Genomic DNA, 21314 nt, shown 5'->3' with positions numbered 1-21314 from the left:
CGGATATTCTAATATATTCTGGCAGGGGAACACTCCCCATTTTTGGGGGACCAGATCCACCCTGACCCCTACCCAGTTACACCAATAATTTCTATATATTAGTAGAATTAAACCAATTGTATTGGTTCCTGGACAGACTTGTACATAGTTTAATACTGTGCGTGCTAGGTTTTGAATTTGTTAATTGCCACTGCACTTTGAGGCAACGTGTAATTGCAGTTAAGCTCGGGGCGGTATGATTTCACCGCGGCTTAAGGGGGATAACGAATTAAGGGAGCCGCTAATTGACTGCCAGGAGGGCCATCGTGTTCAAGAGGAGAGGAGTAAATTTCTGTGAGGGTAGGGGTACACGTACGCGTGTGTTGCGTATGGAAACGAGAGAGGTGTGCGATTAACGTTTCGCTTTCCAGTTTTCACGGGGCTACCGCCGCGAAAAGAAGTAACAAATGTCTGATTCAGAATACGTATGTTTTCACTCGCGAACAATTTTCACTGTTAAATCATGCCATTTCGAATCGCTCTCTTTATGTGCACGTTAATGAATTTAATGCGCAATTGTACAATCAACATATCAAATATGTTTAACCGTGTGGACATTTGTAAATAATTTGTTGAAAATTCTTTTAATCGGGAAAGTGTACCAGAGATCAATTTTGTGTGACTTTGAAGATACAGTGTTTGTGCAAGGCTAAAGATGACGTTCCTGAAACGACGATATTTATAAATGAGAAATGAGGAAAAGGAGCTTGATTGTTCTTTATATCGAGGCAACGGGTTATTGATTCATCCAAGAAAAACATGCGGTTTCACCGGGAAATGAATTCCATCTTTTACGTGGACGCTGACGTCAAGCCCCCGGGTTTCATTGAAAATGAGGGGGTGAGTTGATCAATGCTTTTCTATCCTTTTCTTTTTTTCCAGAGCTTTACTTGTCGAAATCTCGAAATTAAAAGAGTTAAATATATTTTTTTATGACATTAAAATTATTAATATATATTTAGAGATTAAATGTTATTCAATTTTAATGATATCAAGTTTTTTATTAATTAAATTGAATTTATATGTTTTAAAAAATTATTTTTGGAAATATAAATAATTAATGGGATAAACTAGATCTAGATTTTATCAACGACAAAGTTTTGAAATCTTTTAAATTCGCGCTAACGATTTCGTTTCCACTGTTTATTATGTTTCGTCAAAAATTTTCCAAGTAAACGTGAAATTATTAAAAAAAGCTTCATATTTCTGTTATCCGCGTTTAACGAGAATCTGACCTAATTAAACGAGCAAGCATATTCGCGTGATTTCCTGCTGACTGGCAATTATGCAATCGATCAAACGGTAATTAAGGGTGCATCTGGGGGTTGGTGGCCAGGTGTACACGAGGTAAATCAAACGCGTTGCATCCGGTTCGTGTACCTAGCTCTGTACACGCGTCGCGCGGCGAAGGAATAATAATTTTCTCTTCTTCCTCCGGCGTTTTGTTTTCTGTCGCAGCGGCTGGCGCGAGCAGACCGGAAGCTTTATTATCGCTCAGCTCGTAGCTAACCGTGGGTGTAGCTTTAACCATAGGCAAAGATATGCACGGGTACAAATTCCGTCTCATTGTTAGAGATTCATTTGACTAAACGATGCAAATTTCAAACGATCCTCTTCCCTCTGTTACTATTTCCAGCGATATAGCAAATATTTTTTTTAGAAATTTAATAAACGGAGTCTGCGACTGGTTAGATTTATGCATAGCAGCGTAAATTATTGTAGAAGAATCTCCGACACCGGTGTTCAATTACTTCTTCCATTCTCTCTGTAATGCCATTAAAACGAGGGGTTCGTCGTTCAATGACCACTTCCGTGCTAAAGCTCACGCCTGGTCATAATTCTTTCCGGTAAACAGATTATTTCTCCCTGGTGGACCCTTGAAACGGCTACCGCGTTGAACCGGTGTATGTACACTGCCGATCATGCTCATCCGTGTGATCATGCGGAATGACATTGATCGATCGTGGATCCCTCTTCGTGTTTTTTCGACGCCTCCTTCCTACGTCTCATTTCCAACGGTTAAACAAATAACGAAGATCGCGGCCGATTTATTACGCGAAGAGTTGCTCGTCGATTTATTTGCTGACGTTTACACGGAGAGGGTCGATGCGATTACATTTTTCATGATTCGTTTTAATTAAGTGAACACTATAAAAATTTTTATCTAATGACTAAACTTCCTAACAAGCTAAAGTGAACTAGACCGAAATCGATCTAGAGCCAACCATTTTTCGGCCATTTCCGGTCAGACCGAAAGTTGAGATTCGCAAGAATTTTTTCGATAAATCTTGTCCTGTACAAGTATGACGGAAAGTCTAAATGCTATAGCCCTTTTTTCAAGATTTTCAATCTTAGATACGGGTTGACTAATAAGCAGAATAATATGGCTACCGACCAGCCAAGTCATCCTACATGCATTGAATTTGCTGATTAACCACTCGAAGGCCGAATGCAAATTAAAATTGCTAATAAAAAAAGAAAAGGAAGAGGACGTCGGTTCTAGTATCCCGAAATTGTCCCTCGACCCTCGCTAAGAAACGCAACATCTTTATTCATGCCGATGCGACGGACCAAATGATCTCTCTCCGTTGCACAAACAAACGAGGCACGTAATCGTTCGCAATGGCTAGCAGGCTAAAGTATCGCTAAGTACCGATCGTCCTCATTAACGTCATCGGTCGTGGTGGACAGTGATCGATTGCGCAGAGTCTGTATCCTCTTCGCGAGTACGCATGCGTTCCCGATCAATCGATAAATTATGCGCAGCCTCGATCGTCGATGCGCGTAAATCATGAGCGCACGTTGCACTGCCCTTTGCTTCGTCGTCGTTTATTCCTCCTTCTTCTTATTCGTTCTTTTCCCTTCTGTTATTATCATCTTCCATGTTTCCGGCTTTTCGTCTTTGTCCCCGAGACACATGCATGCCTCGCGTCCATCGTATCCGCATGATCGGCGTGACTCGCATTGTATTCGCTTGGGTTTTCATTGTTCCGCTCGCACGAGCCGGGAATATCGACTGGTCTAATGCCGTTGACCAGCGGGTGCATACGCGTTAGAAGATCCACGGCTCGGAAGAAAGGATGTAAGGCAGGTGCGCTCGGAACGGGTTGCGTTATGCTATACGACGCGAGGAGACACTGACTCATCGACGCGTTTTATGCAAACGACGCGCTTGTACGCATCGTCGACACAAAAGGGCGCGTGCGAACCCTTCTTAACGCGATGGCACCTTCGTTGCATCGCGTATCAGAGGCGCCAGACCGATTGAAATGCCATCAAAGTCGCGTTTCGATAATTGATGAGTAAACGAGAAGGTTTACGTGGAAGTTTCTCTCCTTTGTCTCCGGTGAATTTGTACGTTCGGTGCGCGACGTTGGAATTAATAAAGCTTATCTTATCGTTCCCTGTCGATAATTCGTATTAATTAATATTCATCATTCACAGCGAACGTGTTACGCTTTCTTCCTATATTTGTGAATGACAGCGAGATAACTTGTTTACGACAGACGTTAAAACATTATTGCTTTTGTCTGTTCTGCGAATGTCGTTTATATTCATTCGCGGAATAGATTTCCCACGGAAATAACGCTGTTATCCCTTTCAACCGAGATGACAAATGGAAAGTATTTCACTGAAATACATTACCTGGTTATCAAGGACAATCGTGCGGTTTGCGGCTTTATCGAGTTCTTCGTAAACCGCAATTTCTCGTAACCCGTGTTCCTCAGGAAGTGACGTAGAGTCCCTTGCCTCCAGCCCTCCCATAATCTTACAGACGGCAAAAAAGAAACAGTACTACGGTGTCGCGAACGTATTACTCATTTTAATTACGATATTATCCCTTTTTGAAAAGAAAACCCGGTGATGGAGTTCCTCGGTCGAACCGTTGGACACTTTTTACTGTGAAACAGAAATAAGATATTTTATATTTCTACCATCCGGAATTGCTTTCATGAGTTATTTAACTTTGCGTTTGTTTTTCCTTACACGATGCTGGCACGATATGCTCCGCAGATTCCTCGTGAGATTTCCAACAACTTCTCCGGCGTCTTTAATAAACCTTCTCAGAACGAAGTTGGATTATTTTTCTAATAAACGAACAAGTCAACCTAGAAAAGGTAAATAGGAATAATTTCTACGAGAATGGAAAAATTAGCGTCGACGGTATAATAATAGCGTTACCGTTGCGATCCGATGGTAATTTTCATATCCTCGAATAACATAAATGCAATCTCAGTATCGCACGTGCTATCCTCGTCTAATTTCTCCCCATTGAACACGCATATTTGCTCGAGAAGCGAATCGAGCTTCCCATGAACGAAGTATGCGTCATTGATGCAGCAGTTTCGCGCATCGAAAACTATGCGAATGCATTCTGATAGGCGGAGACACAGATTCTTCGTGGAATGCGGTCAGGTTGGAGCCGAATGTGGGAGAGCCACGACACTGAGGAGGATCGTACAGCGAAGAAAGAGATCGCAGCCGAAGAATGTCGACATTTCCAGCTGGTATATTGTCCCACTGAGATTGAATTAAGCTGTTTCAGTTGCTGAAAAATTGATCGACGATGCGAAACGCGTTTACAACTGATAGCAACATCGGTACGACGAGAAAGTAGTTTTTTACCCTCCTGCGGTATAAGTTTACAAATAAACGTCCGAGAACAATAATTTTAAATAACGAATGAGAAAGAAAAATCACAGTACGCGAATAGAAATTTTCCTTTAGCGATCGGTGAACACCGGTTACCGTGTATTTCTTTTTCCAACGTCATTGTTTGCCGTGGATGGGTTTACGGGCTGTTGCTCTTCAAAGGGTGCAATCATCCGATGATTAATGGAAAAAAAGTTACTTGACCTTCTGGAAAATACGCGATTATGTAATGGAGGTACGAGGCTAACTGTTTTTAACGCATGCTCCTGGTGTTTCGTTGAATGAAATCAAGAAAAAACGAACGACAGGGGACAACGGGCGTTGTAACGACATAAATATTACGTACCGTTCGCCCTTGGCGCGATGCGTAGCATTCTAGGGATTATAATGAACGAGCGATATTAACATTTATACTATCCACCGGAGGCTTCCTTCTGCACCGTGAGCGTGACTCATAACTGCCTGTCTCGGAGGTTTTATAATCGTACAGGTATCATAATCTGTATACACCCTCGGGAATAATACGCGCGATAGTATGCGCCAAGTATATCATTAAAGTGTAAGATCATAGGCACCGAAGAAAAGTAGTTCGCGCCTGATTCCCTGAGGAATATACAGGGTGTATCCAAGATACCTCTGGCTAAGAGGATCTCGTCTTCCGGACGCCTTTGGTTCGGACCACTTAAACTTTGGTTAAACTTTACTTTAGGCAAGTCTTAACTTTAGGAATCCAATGGTTAAAAAGTTATAAGCGTGTAAAGTTTGACATTTTTAGCGGATTTGCTACGTTACTGTGACGCCATATTGGGCCATATTATTGAATAATATCTCCATGGTCCGCCAGTTTAAAGTACGTATTTAAACATTAGTTAAAATGACAGATGTTTTATATAAATGTATGGTTGAATCGTATCGAGTTCATTCGTTAATTGGAGACACCCTGTATGCAGGGCACGCATCAGATAAACACGTAGAAAATATCTTCAACGTGGACCACGACGAAAGCATTCAGTTTACGCGTTAAACAAATTCAATAGCCAGTAAATTGCTAGCTGATACATACTTATATGCTTTATACGTCTTGAGATTATCGTCCTTTTTGTGTTTTATCGCGTTTCAGTCCTTCACGGCGTATTCTATTCGCATGCTATTCTTCATGGTGTGTTAAGCTGCACTTTCCTTATCTCTCCCGTCTTTTTTGTTGTCTTTCAAACGCTGCTCGCGATTCCATTCGACGTGCCGGTTCATCTGGTTAAAAATGTTTATGTTAATTGTCTGAGATTCTTTTATGTCGGAATTTCATGTCTTGATTAAGAATTAGAGAATAAATACTGTTGTTGTTTAACTTCAAATTGTTACTTAACCTCTAACGCTAGTGTAGGAGGCTGTTATAGACCGGGAAGAAAATTATTTGATGTATTCGACACCGCTGTAGTCAGGGAACTAGCTGCTTGTCGTGTCCGTACATTTGCACGAAAAACCTTGCGCGAGGACACGGGAGGCAAGATGTCAACAAACATTAGATACATGTAAGTACACGTACAGCCGCTAACTGCTGTTTATAATCTACAGCAGGCCTACAGTATACGAGTATCTTATGCCTACACTAGAAATTCAGATGTGCATAACGAATCCAATCGAAATAAGCTATCACTGAAAATCATTTCTATGCGTTCATAAGTAACTTCACTGCACTTTTAATAAACATTATCATTATACAAAAAGAAAATAAATTTGTTCAAATAGTAAAATCAATCGACATACTACGCACTTTTCTAAAAGGCGCGAATTGAGATAATATTTGAAATCGCCTAGGAAGAGGCGATTAACATCTACAGTTTACTTAGAATAAATAAAATACATTAGCAACAAAATCATTCTGATTTTAAATATGCAATTAAAATATTGGATTGTTTGAAAAGATCTAAGGGTTGTATATTTGATTTGACCTGCGCAGTACGCAGGGGGTGGGGAGTGGGGGTAGTCTAGTGAGAGATTCGCGAGTGCCACCGGCTCAGTACGATTCGACCATTGGTTAGGTGTGTATCGCGTGTCGGTTGAGTGAAGGTGTACGTTATATTAATGAGTAAATTGATTAATTGTATAAATTATTTTAACGCGAATAACAAATAAGTCGAGTTCGTATAAAGAAGTAAAGTAGATGCGTTGTCCTGTAACAAGGGTCATATAGAACACTTTTTTCTCTGGCCTGACGCGATGTTTATGGTTTCTCGACGTTCTGACATTCGATACAAACGTGACCAGTGAAACACCGTACCCGCATGATTGTGTCGACGATATTTTCGAGCGTGACGGGTTTCCATCGGCGACACTCCAATGACGCCGGACGACATGCCGAGTTGACGGTGAGTAAATTGTATTTTCTTTAAATATCTTGACAAAATTTGTCAAGAGCCTGTTGAATGTGCGGCTTGCGGCCAACTTCGTGCTGTTGTTCGTTGACAGGAGCCCGCGCTTTTTTATTCAGCGTATATACTTTAGTATAACCTTTATACTCCTATATTATAAGTTTGAATGTATAACAATCTATATTGGCGTTAAATTTTCCTAATAAGTAATTAGCATCTTAGCAGTAATAGTAAGTAATCAGTAGCTACAAAAATCTGAACAGGTGTTTAACACGCGTTCGCCATTTTGTAGAATCTTCGATCGATCGTAACCCCTATCGACTATCGATTATTTGCAAGCATACTTTAGATTTCTTTGCCAACGACTGACGCTATCGCGTAGGCGTAATTTTTCAATGAGAAATAAACTTCACTGAATTTATGTGTAGTTATTTGCAAACAAGAGTTTCGCACGTCAATGATACGCGTTTCGAGCCCTTGCGTGGTCGGCTTATTGTCGTCGTCGGTGACAATAGGGAACAAAAGTAAACGGACTCGTTCACCGCAACCGTTATTCATTGTTATGCGCCGTGACGTGGACCACGTCCGCGTTTAGCCTCGTTAAGAACAATTAAAAGTAACCGACGAACCGAGTATTGCTTAATTGCCGCCCGCGAATGTTCCCATTAACAGAAACTGGACTTGTTGTTCTCCAAAAGAATCTAAAGTTTACATACGAACCACTGTAGGAAAATTAAATGGCGTCGATGCAGATGTCGGCACCGGAAGTGGAGGTGTTTCAAAAATTTCAAAGTCTTTTCACTTCTTTTTGTTTATTGTCTATTACGTCGATTAATACCCTCATTAGCATCACTTTCCTTGGGGTGAGACGAGCCATCTACAAGTCTATGGTCACCCCTTGAGTCTTTTACTTTTCCATCTTTGTGGAAGCAACACATTTTGTAAAGAAGAGGTACATAATGCGTGAGAACTGACCGTTAGCCGGATTTTCGAAAAATTTCTGTTTCCCACGTAACTGACAGCGTTTCTTCTTTTATTCTTGCCATGGTACTCCTTTACCGTTTCTTTTCTGCGTGCACTCGTATTTCTCGGTAACGAGGACGTGTTATGCAAATTCGTGGATATTGTGTACCGGGACGAGAGAACGAGATCATTCGGTTTCGTCTATTGACTAAAATTCGCTAATAGGAAAGAGTAGCTTTCGCTAATTCGTCTCGCCAGCCATTGGCTTGCAAATGATCTTTTCTAATTCAAAGCTTATTACATAGAAAAAGAAAAATAATTACCGGTACATTTAAATGACTCGCCGATAACGTTTAGAACTTTTCTCTCCCCGGTTTTCCTTTCACCCCTTAAGTGGGTGTAAAACGTTCCACGCAGATATGAATGAAGACACGGCGAGAGTGTGAAACTCTTGTAAAAAGGAGTAGAAAAACGCATCCACCTACCTGCTTAATCTGTTCAATAAAGAAGTACCATCCAAGCAAGGCAACCCTCGGTCTCCTCTGAAACATTAATCAGATAAATTCAGGGGAAATAACGCTCGCCTAGAGGTAGAGCGAGCTAAAAGCGTCCTCTCTAAGTGGCTACTTCGCGGTGGCTTTTTTTTTCCGCTTGTCACTGGGCTCTTTTTACCCCTGGCCGTGTACACAAGAAGCAGAGAAGAGGGCACACGTCTTCTTGTTCGTGAACGCACACCAACGAGCTCGACTCGCCTACGCCACGTTCACGGTTATGCCTTATTTATGAGCGCACCGATAGCCATGCATGCTTCCTAGCCCGGACAAAAGCCAAGAAATATGCCCTGTGTCGAAAGTGGAATTCCGTTCGGCGTCCATCGTCGGCACGCGTCGCGTCGATCAAACCGACGATGCACCCGGTGCGTGTTAGCGTTATCCGTTGAATAAGACCACGACGCACCAGGTGCGTCGTGTAACCGGGTTCATAAGATACCACATGAAAGAATAAGAAGAAAAAGACAAGCTTACGAAGCTGTAAGATCAAGGCAGCATAAAAGGAGAAGAACTTTCTCGTCTGGTTCGAAAACGGAAGAAGAGACAGTGGCTCGATGAGAAACAATTTTCTCGTTACATGGAAACCGGAATTCGCGGGGAAGGTTTCGCGTGCGTGTTTGGAACATTTTCAAAGGGTCGGTGGCGGGCGGGACTGGTACGTTGCAAAATCATTGTTAAACTGCAAGTAATGTTGAGACATTGTTGCATACAGAACAGGGCAGTATGTTAATAATAGGTTTTTTGCAAAAGTGCCGCGACACTCCTTGTTTGCTGCTCCCCTGGTAACATTAATTTATTGGCTGGCTTGTAAAGGATAGTCGTGCACCCGTTGCTTACAGCACGGTTGCAAAAATCCTTTTTGCAATGAGCGCACAATGGCGGCGAAAGTATCGAGTTCAGGGACACGGTGCCCGTATTTCTCCTCCCGCTCCTCTTTCCTTTTCTATGCCGAGCGTTTTGAAAGATTCGCTTTCTTGGGCGGCAATTTAGAAACGATCGCAAACGGTGATTCATTATTGCAGTAAAATGAAATGAATCTCTCTTTATCATCGTGGTTTGTATCTTTTCAGTTTCGTTTTAAAAAATTACACCGATGTAGATATCGTTGTAAATAATAATCGAAAAGAAAGTTGAGAAATTCGATTATATTTTCTCCAGTAAATTAAACGCTTTTCATATGAAACGTTCGTTCATATTTTCAGTAATTGATTCGTATAGTCAATCGTCACCCAAAATAATTTTTAAAGGAACAGCGTGAAATTTGATAAATTTCAATATGAAACATAAAATTAAATGAAAATTGAGACTCTCTCCATGGTCCGCCGTTCGAGGGTTGAACTGGAATTTTTATAGATATTCCCGATATCTTACATATGTAAAACGAAGATGAATTCGAGTGATCGAAATGATGAATGAAATTCGCTGTTGCCCGAATCGATGAGAAGTTCCTCGATCGCGTAGTATCCGCGCACACGTGGTGGCAAGTGGTGTGGAACGGCGCGCAACTCGACCGCGTGACACGGACACCCACATGTGACCGTGATGCACGCGTGTGCGCGTTGCACTCGCGTGGTTGCGTATGCACACCTTCGTTTCATACCAGCCTGGTAGACGAGCGATCAAGACGTTTGCGCAAATCGCGTGCCGCGATACCCGCCGCGTGTACGTACGAGCAACGCGTGTTCCCGTTCACCTTATTCCTGTCGTGATTATCTTCGAATAAAAGTACAGGTAAAATGCATAACGACCCATAGGTCGTTCAATGCATCGGTGTACGATGGTTCAATAATAATTAATTCAATTATCTGGTTGATTGGTGGGTGGGCTTGGGAATTGGAAAAAAAAAAAAACACCATTTGGCTCCCAGGGATCGTTTTTCTCTTACTCAGGAAATAAGAGGAAAAATCTTTAGCTCATAAACGTCAAATATCAAGAAGGCATAAAGTTTCTAGATCAGTGATAATTTTCCTATCCTATCAGTTACACTTTAACTATCTCGTGAAATGCCAAGTGTTCCGTGATTCCTCCGATGTGAAAATAGAAAAATGAACCTCGAACGAGGTTGTTCAACGCGTTTCTATCGTGTCTAACGATTTTAAATTTCCACGAAAAGTAATGAAATTAGTACATTAGAAACTTGCTTATACCACGATTTAGATAATTTATTAGCATGATAAATCGACGGTAAGATAAGATGTGTGAGAATTTTTCGTGTATTCTAACGTTTTACCCGTTTCCCCGAGGAAACTGTTTCACCCGTACGGATGCTTCACAATTTATTATTCCGTCCTTGATTTTAAGCATTCAGTACGGGCTCAATGAACCGAGCAATCCGTTACACCAACATTCTTGCACATTTTTAACATTTTCGACACTGTGTAAACTGATTAAACGAAGGTGAATGAAACAGATAAACAGACGTATCTCGTGTCTGTTACCGAAATCGTGATCGATAAGAGATTATTTATTTATTTTATAATTACAAGCCGTTTGCGTTAGAACACTTTCGATCATAGTCTACTTACGTTCTGATCGATAAGAAACACAATTGTTTCTGTTACTGTTACCTGTTTGTCATTTATGAAATTCTAGACTAATTTTGTAAAGCAGCGTAGTGAAACGTGAAAGTTTACCGAACGATGAAAACGATCACTGAAATGTACCAGGTTTAGCAATTTATGTGGGAAAGTGGAGTATGAACTATCCATGCTTCTGTTTTATTTATTTCCGCTCTTTATCCGAACATTTCTTTGTCGCTAAAGAATACAGGAGAAGAATGTTTATAAACAAAAAAAAGATCGTATGATTTTCAGAAATGAAGTGGACAAATTAGTGTTGATCGATCGTGCAAATTAGCTTTCTGATTGGTCATTACTGTAACGATTTACTCGACTAGAAAGTTGGAAACAACTGTTCCGCATACTTTTCCAGTCAAATGACAAAACTTTCACGAAAGTAGCCCACGATTTAGATACTCCTTCGATTTTTTCCTGTTATTCTCAAATATATCATTGAATTTTTAATTATTCGAATAATGTTTCATTTCTTATTCTTCAATATTTTCGGTTTAGCCGAAATTTCCGATTATTTCAAGTAATACCCAACTCTGTAATATTTGACTTCCAAAATTAGAATATCAACATTAAATTTTTTTTTTCGTGTATTAGTAGACCGATAAAATATAATTATTTTATCTAATACGTTTAAATTCTTGAGAAAACAGGTTGAGAGCATTCGCTCGTCAAATATTGTAGATCATTTTTCTGTCTGCGATATTATCTGATGAATCGGCTGTTTCGAAGGAAACTTGCACGATAATGTTTGCAAACATTCTTGACATAATTGCATCGCGCCAACAGTGGATAGCCATCGCTTTCTAATACCCCGACGTTTTACTTTTCGTTTCTTCGCCACGCGAACTTCTTCACGGTTAATTCGTGCAAGTAATCACCGTCTATACGTACAGAGGTGTATCTTACTAATTGAAGAATTAATAAACTGGCTGAAGGTGCAGAGATGGGCGTTCTTTTACCTCGTTTCAGAATTCTTTACGAGCTTGCAACATGCTCGCGCTTACTTCCGGCGAGAAACTCTATCTACCGATTCAAGATAATAATTTGAAAATATTCTACTCGTTAGAAAAATCAGTAGATAAAGGATAATATGGAATATTGTAAAATCGCCAGTCAACAATGTATTAATCCATATCAGAAAATTGCTAACGTGTTTCTATTAAAAGAATAATTGCAGGCGTTAACATAGATATCTTGCACTTGTTATTAAATTATTTTTCTATTTTATTTTCTATTTATAAATAAATGCAGCATTAAAACTGATGTTGGCACGTTACTTATCTATATAAAAAAATCGTAATAGCCTGAAAAGAAGAAAACGCTTGTGTAAAGCTTATCAAACAAGTGGAACGGTAAAGTGAAAATGTTTTACTCTATCGTTATACGCTTGTAATGTGTCGTAATAGCGGCTTACAAATCTGAAAATCATCGACGCAACGATTATTGAGAATGGATCGTGTGGTTACCTATATAAGGTGTCTTATTATAGTTCAGAGCAATGTATTAGAGTTATTGTACTTGATTGTTTTCTTTCGAGGCAAGGCGTGCCTTAAACAAAGAATATTGCAAATATTGTCACTGTAAATTGAAGATAAGTCAGCCAGTGTAACGGAGGATCGGAGAAACGTGACGGAAAAGAATTCTTTCGATGGCAGAACGGAAGCCGATCGTTCTTGTCATCGAACCATAACGGGTCGATCGTTTTAGCTTCTTAGAAGTCGTTGCTGATCGACAAGAATATTCAACGATGATTAATAATTTAATCGTTAAGCAACGATTTAGTAATCTTTTAGCAGGTAGTAATCGGTATACAGTAAAATTGAAATGCGTGGGTGTTTATGCAATGAACCTTTTATGTAATATCAACAGTTACATAAGGTGTTCCGAGAGAGGCGCCGGCTTGAATGAAGTTCAAACTAATTACTTTTGCGAAATAATTAACCATCTCGTACCGGGAAGATTAATTTTGCGTTTTCCAATCACCTGTTGATTCCCCTCGGTACGACACCGAATTTCGATCGGCATCGAAATTTCGCCTTCGAAAAAATCAATCAACGAGACCGTTTTGCCATCGGATCGCATTCGAACGCGATTCTCGGCGACGAGGCGCGCGAGCAACGTGCTGGACAGATTGAAAGAGAACAGGAAGGGTGCATCCAAAGGATGTCGTCAGCTGCGTGTCTACGTCTTTGGCGCAGACGTAATGCCACGCGTTTATCCGGAGAACAGAATGCACATGGTATACGTACGTGTCCGCAAAGTATCGCGACTTTCGCGGCATGCGCTATGTCAGCCACTACTGAAGCTGAAGAAGCACGCGCACTCCTGTAAATTCGAATACTTCTGTCTTTTCCGCGCGCGAACGCTGACCAAGTTCAATATTAAGAATAGTTTTCAAATTCCAAACCTCTCTGTTCGCTACCTTAGCAATCTTCTATTACAAAATAACATTTTTTTATCGTTTCCCTATGAAAAGTAATTATTATAAAATCATTATAGATTCCAACTTAATGATTATTCCTCGGTAAAATTTCTTCTCTACCCTGTCGCACGGTCGTTTCTCCGGATAATTACTTCCCGATGGAAGAAAAAAATGCTTCCAATCTATCGTTAGGTAAATGTGACGGAACGATTCCATCGAGGTAATTATATATAGAAAAGTCAGCTCATCGGGTGAAGTAATTTTACATTCTTCGTGAAAGGGAGAGCCTACGTAACGTTGTTTCTCTTTGTCCCCTTACAGAGTCTGGAGTAATTATTAATAATTAGACGTATAATTGGTCCGGTGTGACGTTAAGCTTATGGGTGGTCGATTGTCGGAAGTAATCGCATTTAGTGTTTCCTGTGACGATCAATAATGAATCTAATGTCTGAATATTTTTTTGCTGCATATTACAATTTTTATTTCACTTGTTTTGAAATTTAATTTCCATCCATTTTGGTCTAATTTCTCTGTAAGTAGGACGCTTAAATAGGATGTGGTTTAATGTCTTAGATTCTCATCAAACTCTCATTAGAGTTTGCCACATTATTAATAAAAAAAAAAAAAGAAGAAATTCTTCTCTATTTATACTAAAAAAGAAATATGTTCCTTTGTGGTTAGTTATTTCTATGCGATGTTGACACGACAATCGTAGTCACACTATCACGCACATTTGATTTAATGGATCGCCGCGGGTTGTAGAGATGCCGAGGAACTCGAGTTCTCCTCCTCTTCTTCCGCCACTTCTGTTCTTCCCTTCCGTGCCTCGTAATATCTGTCCATTGTCTTGCTTCTTCCTAACAATGGAGACGCATTGAAACGCTAGGCGAGGAAAAAATTCACGTGTTATCGTGACCGTAGAATTTAATGGCTTCAACGTTGATTTATACGCGTTCCTTGGCCAACTCGACGCTGAAATTTTTACCCTTTTCCACAAGATCGTTCTTGCTGCCCTTGTTTTTACTTGATGCTCGTGTTGCTCTTTGTTTCATTTGGCCAGAATCGAGCATTATTTGAAATAATTTTGAATTCTTCATTCAGAATATTTCGGTTTCGATTGCCGGTCCTCCTTCGTTCTCCTCCCTCGAAACGTCTTTGCACCGGCGTACATGTTATTACGATCGCATTACCATCCGTCACGACACGCTTCCTGGTTCCTTCTGACATCGAGGTAAAGCTTATGTAAGTGCGCCGGTGATGACTATCTTAAATTCCTAGGTCGTCGGTGGTACTCCCGCTCTCGGACGCGTTCCAGTCGTTGAAATCGAGTCAGACCGGCAACTCGTGTGAAACGAAAAATTTTCAATTACACCCGGAAAAATCTTCGCTTCGTCGGGTAAGATTTTTCTTAGAGGATTTTCTTATTTCGGACATTCTTAACTCTCGAACAGTGGATCTGAAGTTAATTTCTAGTCTTTTTCAAGTCTCAAAGTGGTCTAAACTGATTTTTCGACAATTATTTCTATCGTCTGTTGGAATCGATCGTAGGTCAATTCTACGAGCATTAAGGCTGATTTGCATCGTAGGTATTTTAAGTGGATCGTACCGACACGAAATCGATCCATTCGATAGCGAATACGTGACTGTGTGTACCGTTCGTTCTAAACGGCAATAATACCGGTACGATGGCGAAGCAAAGGAGCTGCTCTTCGTGATCGAGATAAATCGTTGCTTCGATGCTCTGCCGGGTTAAGAATGTCTTTTGAAAAATGACCGATCTCTAAGACAGGAATTAAGCTGTAAAATACCGTTCCCGATCGTCCTAATAACCCTTAATATCCAGCCGAATGAAAATGATACTTTTCACTTTTGGATAATTGAGCTGGCACAATCGTGACCAAAAATTCAGAAACATTCACTTAATCTATTTTTTTTTTGCTCGCGAAAATAAAATGGTAGATTCTAACACAGATAGTTGGACGTGTAGCGGTTTTTTAACGAGCTCCTCTGATCGGAAATTTCGATTAGAACCGATTCTGTCGATTGGCTGGAAGATAAAAAAAGAAACTAATGCAACGAACGAATACCTCAAAGCCCGTTCAAATTAAATCGACTTCGCCCATCGCGTTCCGTTAGGTTCCTTTAACAAAGGACGTTGAAATCAAAGAGAGAGCTATGAATGATCGGTGATTAAAAAATCATGTTACTCGAGCAGAAAGATACGAATCTATGAATGACGCCATATTACATTAGATTATATTAGAAAATTAGAAAATTAGAAAATTAGAAAATTATTCACACTGTAATCGAAGATGAATCGAATTTTTTTCAGAGTCAATATTTTATTACGAAAGGGGTCAGGACACGTGGCAGAATCAAACTTTCGCCCCATATTCGTTCCATCGCGAAAACCATGCCTTACCTACATTTTTTACCACATCATATGCTCCATTACGTACATTCCGCTCTGGTTATTACTTATTTCCATATCGTTACTGCATTCTTTGAGTGCATCGATGCGCTTATGATAAACGTCTTGCAATTAATTTCTGTATTTTTTAAAAGACACTTCGTTATAGAAAGTGGATATCAATCGAAAAGCATCGTACTAGGATGTGAAACCTTACGTCCTCGTTCGGATTGTTTTCTTCGGCACGTGCAGGCTCGGAACACGACCGATGGTAACGAGGAAACTGAGACCAAGAAAGCGTAACAAACGCAGATAATTATTAATTATACGGGCGGCGAACGTAAGCGGGAAAAGTTGTTGATTCTAATGACACAGTTACAAAACTCGTGGAAGAAAGAAAAAGTTGACAATATTCTTAACAAACGTTTCACTTTCAATCCCGTCATATTTTTTATCAATGGAAAATAAAATCAAGCGTTAAAGTACCTGTTTATTTCATAGTTTACGTACATTGTTCGCGATAAGAAGAAAGGATCGCGATATTTTTCACACCTTGATCTACATTTCTACGCTTCATCTCCGACCGTTTAATCGTTTCCATCGTCTTTTACCAAGCAACTTTCTGCGATTGCCAAGTTTTAATCACGGTGAAAAAGTGTTTCTGGTCGATTAAATGGAAACCGAGGAGAAACTTTTCCTCGTACCTGTCGTGGTGACCTGAACGTACGCGTTCTCGACGGATAATTCGGTCGGAACGAAGCGAATTCCAACGCGGATAATAAACGCGTGTCATTATCAGGTGAAACCGTGGTTGGAAAAGCGAGGTGAAAAACAATGATAAGATAGCGATTGCTGCTAGTAGCAAATGTTATCGAGAACAGTTTAGATATCCTTCAACTTCTGTTCCATTTTCTGAGAAATTTTCTTACTTATTTTATCAAATTAGAATCTTAGTGTCAATGGAGATCAAAGTGTTGGAAAAATTGTTATCTTTCAAATTTAACCCCAGTGGAAATTTAAAAAAAATTAATTATCTTGGAATTATTTTTCTTTAATTTTGTGTCGTGGACATTTTTTGACCGACTTCGAAAAAGGAGGAGCAGTATATTTTTTTAAAATTATAGTTAGAGTGCTATAACAGTTGAATGTCAGTAAAACGTACCTTAGGAACGATAAATTGCGCGATACAAGAAAACAGTTGTAAAGTAAGTTGAAAATAGAGGAAGGGTTAAAAAGAAAAGTCTATCCGGATGAGAAGCGACGTGTATTCTGTCGTGGTTTCAACTCGATAACAACAGATTCGACGATTCTGTTGCGGAACGGCAAGTCGTCGCGCCGTAAATTTCGAATATCGTGTAAACCGATCGAACAATACGACCCTCGACTATGACGCAAATTGTTATCTGGCCAGTGTATCGATTCTCTTCCATTTTATTCCTTTCTTGTGTTGTTAGCTGGATGTCTGGTCGTCGCGTCGCGTGGCATTGCTTCTGCACGCGACGACGACACTCCGAAGGAATAATTTTTATTTATCATAGGATAATTTATCAAAATTTCATCGTTAAAGTTAGTTTAAATCTAGCATAAAAAACTAGTTACAATATCGTTCGTGTCAGCTGTCGATATTACCTTATTATTTGAATTTTAAACAGCCTTACCCTCCAAGACTGTCCGGGTATCGAAGGATCAATAAGCTTAGGAAGGACCTTGCCAAAAAACGTAGAATAATCAAAATAGCTCCTGTACGATTCTTTGATCCGTAATAAAGTCTACAGAAATTACTTGGATCTGTGTTTTTAAACGTGCTGAATTACGTAAAAAGACGAAGAAAAAATGAAAACAGGAAACCTGGATAGCAAATTGCTTCACCGTGTCCGATTGCGAAAAGTTGACGTACTCTGCTTGTCAAAGCGTATCGCTTAAAAGGTCGCGGAGTACGTAAAGACCCGCACAGAAGGTATCCCTTTGTTGTACATCTGTCTTTGCTTACCTGCGTCTCGTAACACGAGCACGTGTGCCCGCATGGCACATATCCACAGATAGCAATTACAAAGAACGTCATAGATACTAAAAATTTTCACTTTTTTTTTTGTTAACCCCGTCGCATCATTCGGCTAAGGGGCGCCTGAGCAGTGTGGGACTCGTACCACCCACGCCAACAAATTCGGGGTGGCACCCCACCCACTAGAAACCCCTCTGTGGGTCGCGTAAAAGTTTCACTATTCGACTAGACGAGAAGCCTAGTCGATACTATAATAAATAAATAGAACAAGTGATAGCGAAGCTATTGCATTTGTAATTCAATTGCCATTTTATGGCCCATAAACGCTACCAGATAAGGTTTTTTGTAATAACACGTGGAAGGTTCGTTGTAATCTTGTTCGAGTATCGACCGTGTAACATTTCGGTGAAGCTCGGGTACACGTATACTGAACTGATAAAAACTATTTAATGATAACAACCAGTCTGCGTGACACCGCCATTCGACATTTAGTGACGTAGCGGTATACTTTTGCCTAAAACCGGAAACATGACGATTACTTGGTTTACACAGATTATTAACACTAAACGGTGTTCTTTTTATTGTCTGTTGTTTTTTGATACGATATCGACAGCTGATACGAACAATATTGTGATTTTTGTTACGATGTTTTGCTTTCATTATAATTACAATTATTTTTATCTGTCGAAAATGATACATTATGTACGTAATGAATGAAACATATTCTGAAATTGTTAATATATAATCATACACGACTTTTAGACATAAAAACAATATATTTTTAATTACAAAACACACGTATGAACCGTGTATCGATATCAGTGTATAAGAAATTCAAATTTAAATTTCTTGATATTCATTTTGTTAACATTGTAATATAGTATTCTGTAAACTATTCATTTTTTTTTCTAATTGCACCGAAGAAAGGCTTTGACTTATGATAGTTGCACGAATCCCCGCGTATCTGAATGCTCCGCGTATTTACATATGTTTATCAGGTTCGATCGTAATCTTTACGACGATCAGCGTCATTATCGTGGTTGTTATCATTGTCTTGCAGGTAACACTCCAGATAACGAGCAAGCTTTATGAGAACAGTTAGTCGAACGTTTCGTCTCGCAGAACGCGGACTTTGTTCGAGCCGCGGCGCGCGATACACGCGTCCTCGATAATTTCATCGTTCGCTGATCTTTCAAATGCTCTAACGTTTTATTAGCGGATTTACAGCCACGATAAAGCTTCCTCGCGCATTTTACTAAAATGACAAATGTTTCCTTTTCATTTCTTTTTCTTTTTTGGTGATCGTTGACCGTTCCATTGGATGAAATAAAAAAAGAAACATTAAATCGCGATGCAACGCGACGAAAGAAAGCTAATTTGCATAACCGTATGGAACCGATCCCCCGTGGAACGCGCGGTTAATGCCGTCGAAGCTAATTAATTCCAGCCAATTAACACCATATCGCGTCAATTACAGATTCGTTGAGTCACGACGACGGTTCTTGTGCAAGGAATCGTCGCGTACCGTTACTCGAAAACGAGCGCGCCTTTTCGTTCGTACTCTCCTCTGAAAGCCGAAGAAAATTGAAAGAATTCCGATGTGCACCATTAACGAGACACAAACGCGTGACACGATGTACGGAAAAATGGTAACCATCAGCTGCGAGTACAAGTTATTTTTGCAACGAATCGACTCGCAAGATAAATCAATATCTCGGTTAAGTGGTGCGATAGAAAAAGTAATTGAACGCTGCACCTTCGTCGTTGGTACAAGTTTCAAGTGCTTCTTCACGGTGTTTTAACGTTGAACGGTGAAGCGATTAAACGAAAAGCGGAGACAGGATGCAATAATCGAGTTTCCCTGCTAAAAGAAGAGATGTGCTCATCGGTTCGGTTAACAAGTTTATCATCGACCAGAATTTAAAGTAGCACGGACAATTGGAACGTAAGAGGTCTGCGAGGAGATGTTACCTCAACGAGGAGGAATGCAAATCTCTCGGATGAATCAACACGAAAATATCTCGCTCGTCAAAAATTTCGCTTCGATTTACGCGAACCGGAGGTTCATCTTCGGATGAAGAATTCTTAACGGACGATCGAATCGATCGAAGGCTGGTGAAAAAAATAACCATCGCGTACTTACAAGCTAGTGATATCCCGTCGGTGATCTTGGATTACAAGAAAGGGGAAAAATCATCGGCGAGTGGGTGGGACAAACGATCATCGGAAGAATGTCGTGCAGGAAGAAGATAGACTCGAAACTGTGGATGGAGTATAGCCAGGCGGTAAGAAATCGATTGTATTCGTGCATCGTGATAACGGTTATCCCTTCGGACTAACCGAGGGCTGGTGAACCAGGTTCCTAAGGTAACCGAGTTAATAAATCGATGAGACGTTATCGCGCAGGATTGAGTTCGCTGCTGCTGTTGCTGCTGTTGCTGCTTCCAACAAGAATATTCCCGTTTACTTTTTTCTTTTCTTTCTCTCGTCTGCCCTCTCGCGATAGAGTCACGATCAAGGACTTTACGTTGCCCCTCGATGCCTTTGTTCCCTGAAACTGGAGTAAAACTCTCGCGTTACACCGTGAAAATGTTGCTTCCCCTTTTCTCGGCTACCAGTTTTGAGAAACACTGTTCACCCGATCTGTTAAACGCTTTTCATTAGCACGAGGAAACCTTGGGGTTTTCGAGCTACCGCAGGTGATCTCATTTTCCTCGCGATACAAAATTGAATACGCCTGGTACCTCGGTATACGTCTGCTTTGGAATACGTCCAATTTGGTATAAATCCAAACATCAGGAACGGATTAAGGTCCTATACCGAGGTACTTACATTTATACATTGACTTCATCGATATTCAGTTACGCTCCAGATTCATTAAATCCCGTAGTCCGTTCGAATATGAAACGACCTAAAAACGAATATGTTATTAGTGCAAAAAATTAATAATACACTAGCGGTCAGTTCCACGCATAAATCGTTGAATCAGCGACCGTAAACGGGTACCATTCGTACCCAGATCCGTGTTACTAGTTGTGTCTTATAATTACATCTTGATTAATCGTATCCTGAGGGAACCTCGAATCTCGCGCATAGACCGTACCGGTAGGTCGTCGTTCGTTGTCACCTGTTTCCGATCGGCAATTAAGATGTACGCGAATTAAAGGTATCTCAAAGGTGGTTTCCGCAAAAACTAGGTGCGCGGCTGGCTGCAAGAAGGCCCGAACGAAGTCGTTAAGGGGCAATTGCGCAACCGCGGAGCTGGCGCCGACCGGTAGAATCTTGTTTTCTAGGACAATCGACGTTCTCGCCCGGCTGAGAACGATCTCCTT

At 40.4% G+C, this 21314-nt stretch overlaps 1 protein-coding gene across 5 annotated transcripts in view; it reads left to right on the top strand.

The window, feature by feature from the left end:
- Positions 1-450: 450 nt before the first annotated feature.
- Positions 451-21314, top strand: part of LOC117605205 (uncharacterized) — a 30086-nt gene continuing 9222 nt past the window's right edge. For 2 of the 5 annotated variants that reach the window (XM_034326231.2, XM_034326229.2), the window contains exon 1: positions 6703-7058. In XM_034326231.2, the coding sequence (XP_034182122.2) occupies positions 6975-7058 (84 nt within the window). In that variant the 5' untranslated portion in view covers positions 6703-6974. Of the gene's footprint in view, positions 880-6702; positions 7059-16840; positions 17186-18833; positions 20268-21314 lie in introns of those variants that run through there. The other 3 variants (XM_034326233.2, XM_034326230.2, XM_034326232.2) reach the window with 3 other exon arrangements.

The sequence above is a fragment of the Osmia lignaria genome, chromosome 3, assembly GCF_051020975.1.
Source record: "Osmia lignaria lignaria isolate PbOS001 chromosome 3, iyOsmLign1, whole genome shotgun sequence".
Lineage (NCBI taxonomy): Eukaryota > Metazoa > Arthropoda > Insecta > Hymenoptera > Megachilidae > Osmia > Osmia lignaria.
Note: the sequence above shows the minus strand (reverse complement) of the source record. Positions and strands in the feature narration are given on the sequence as shown.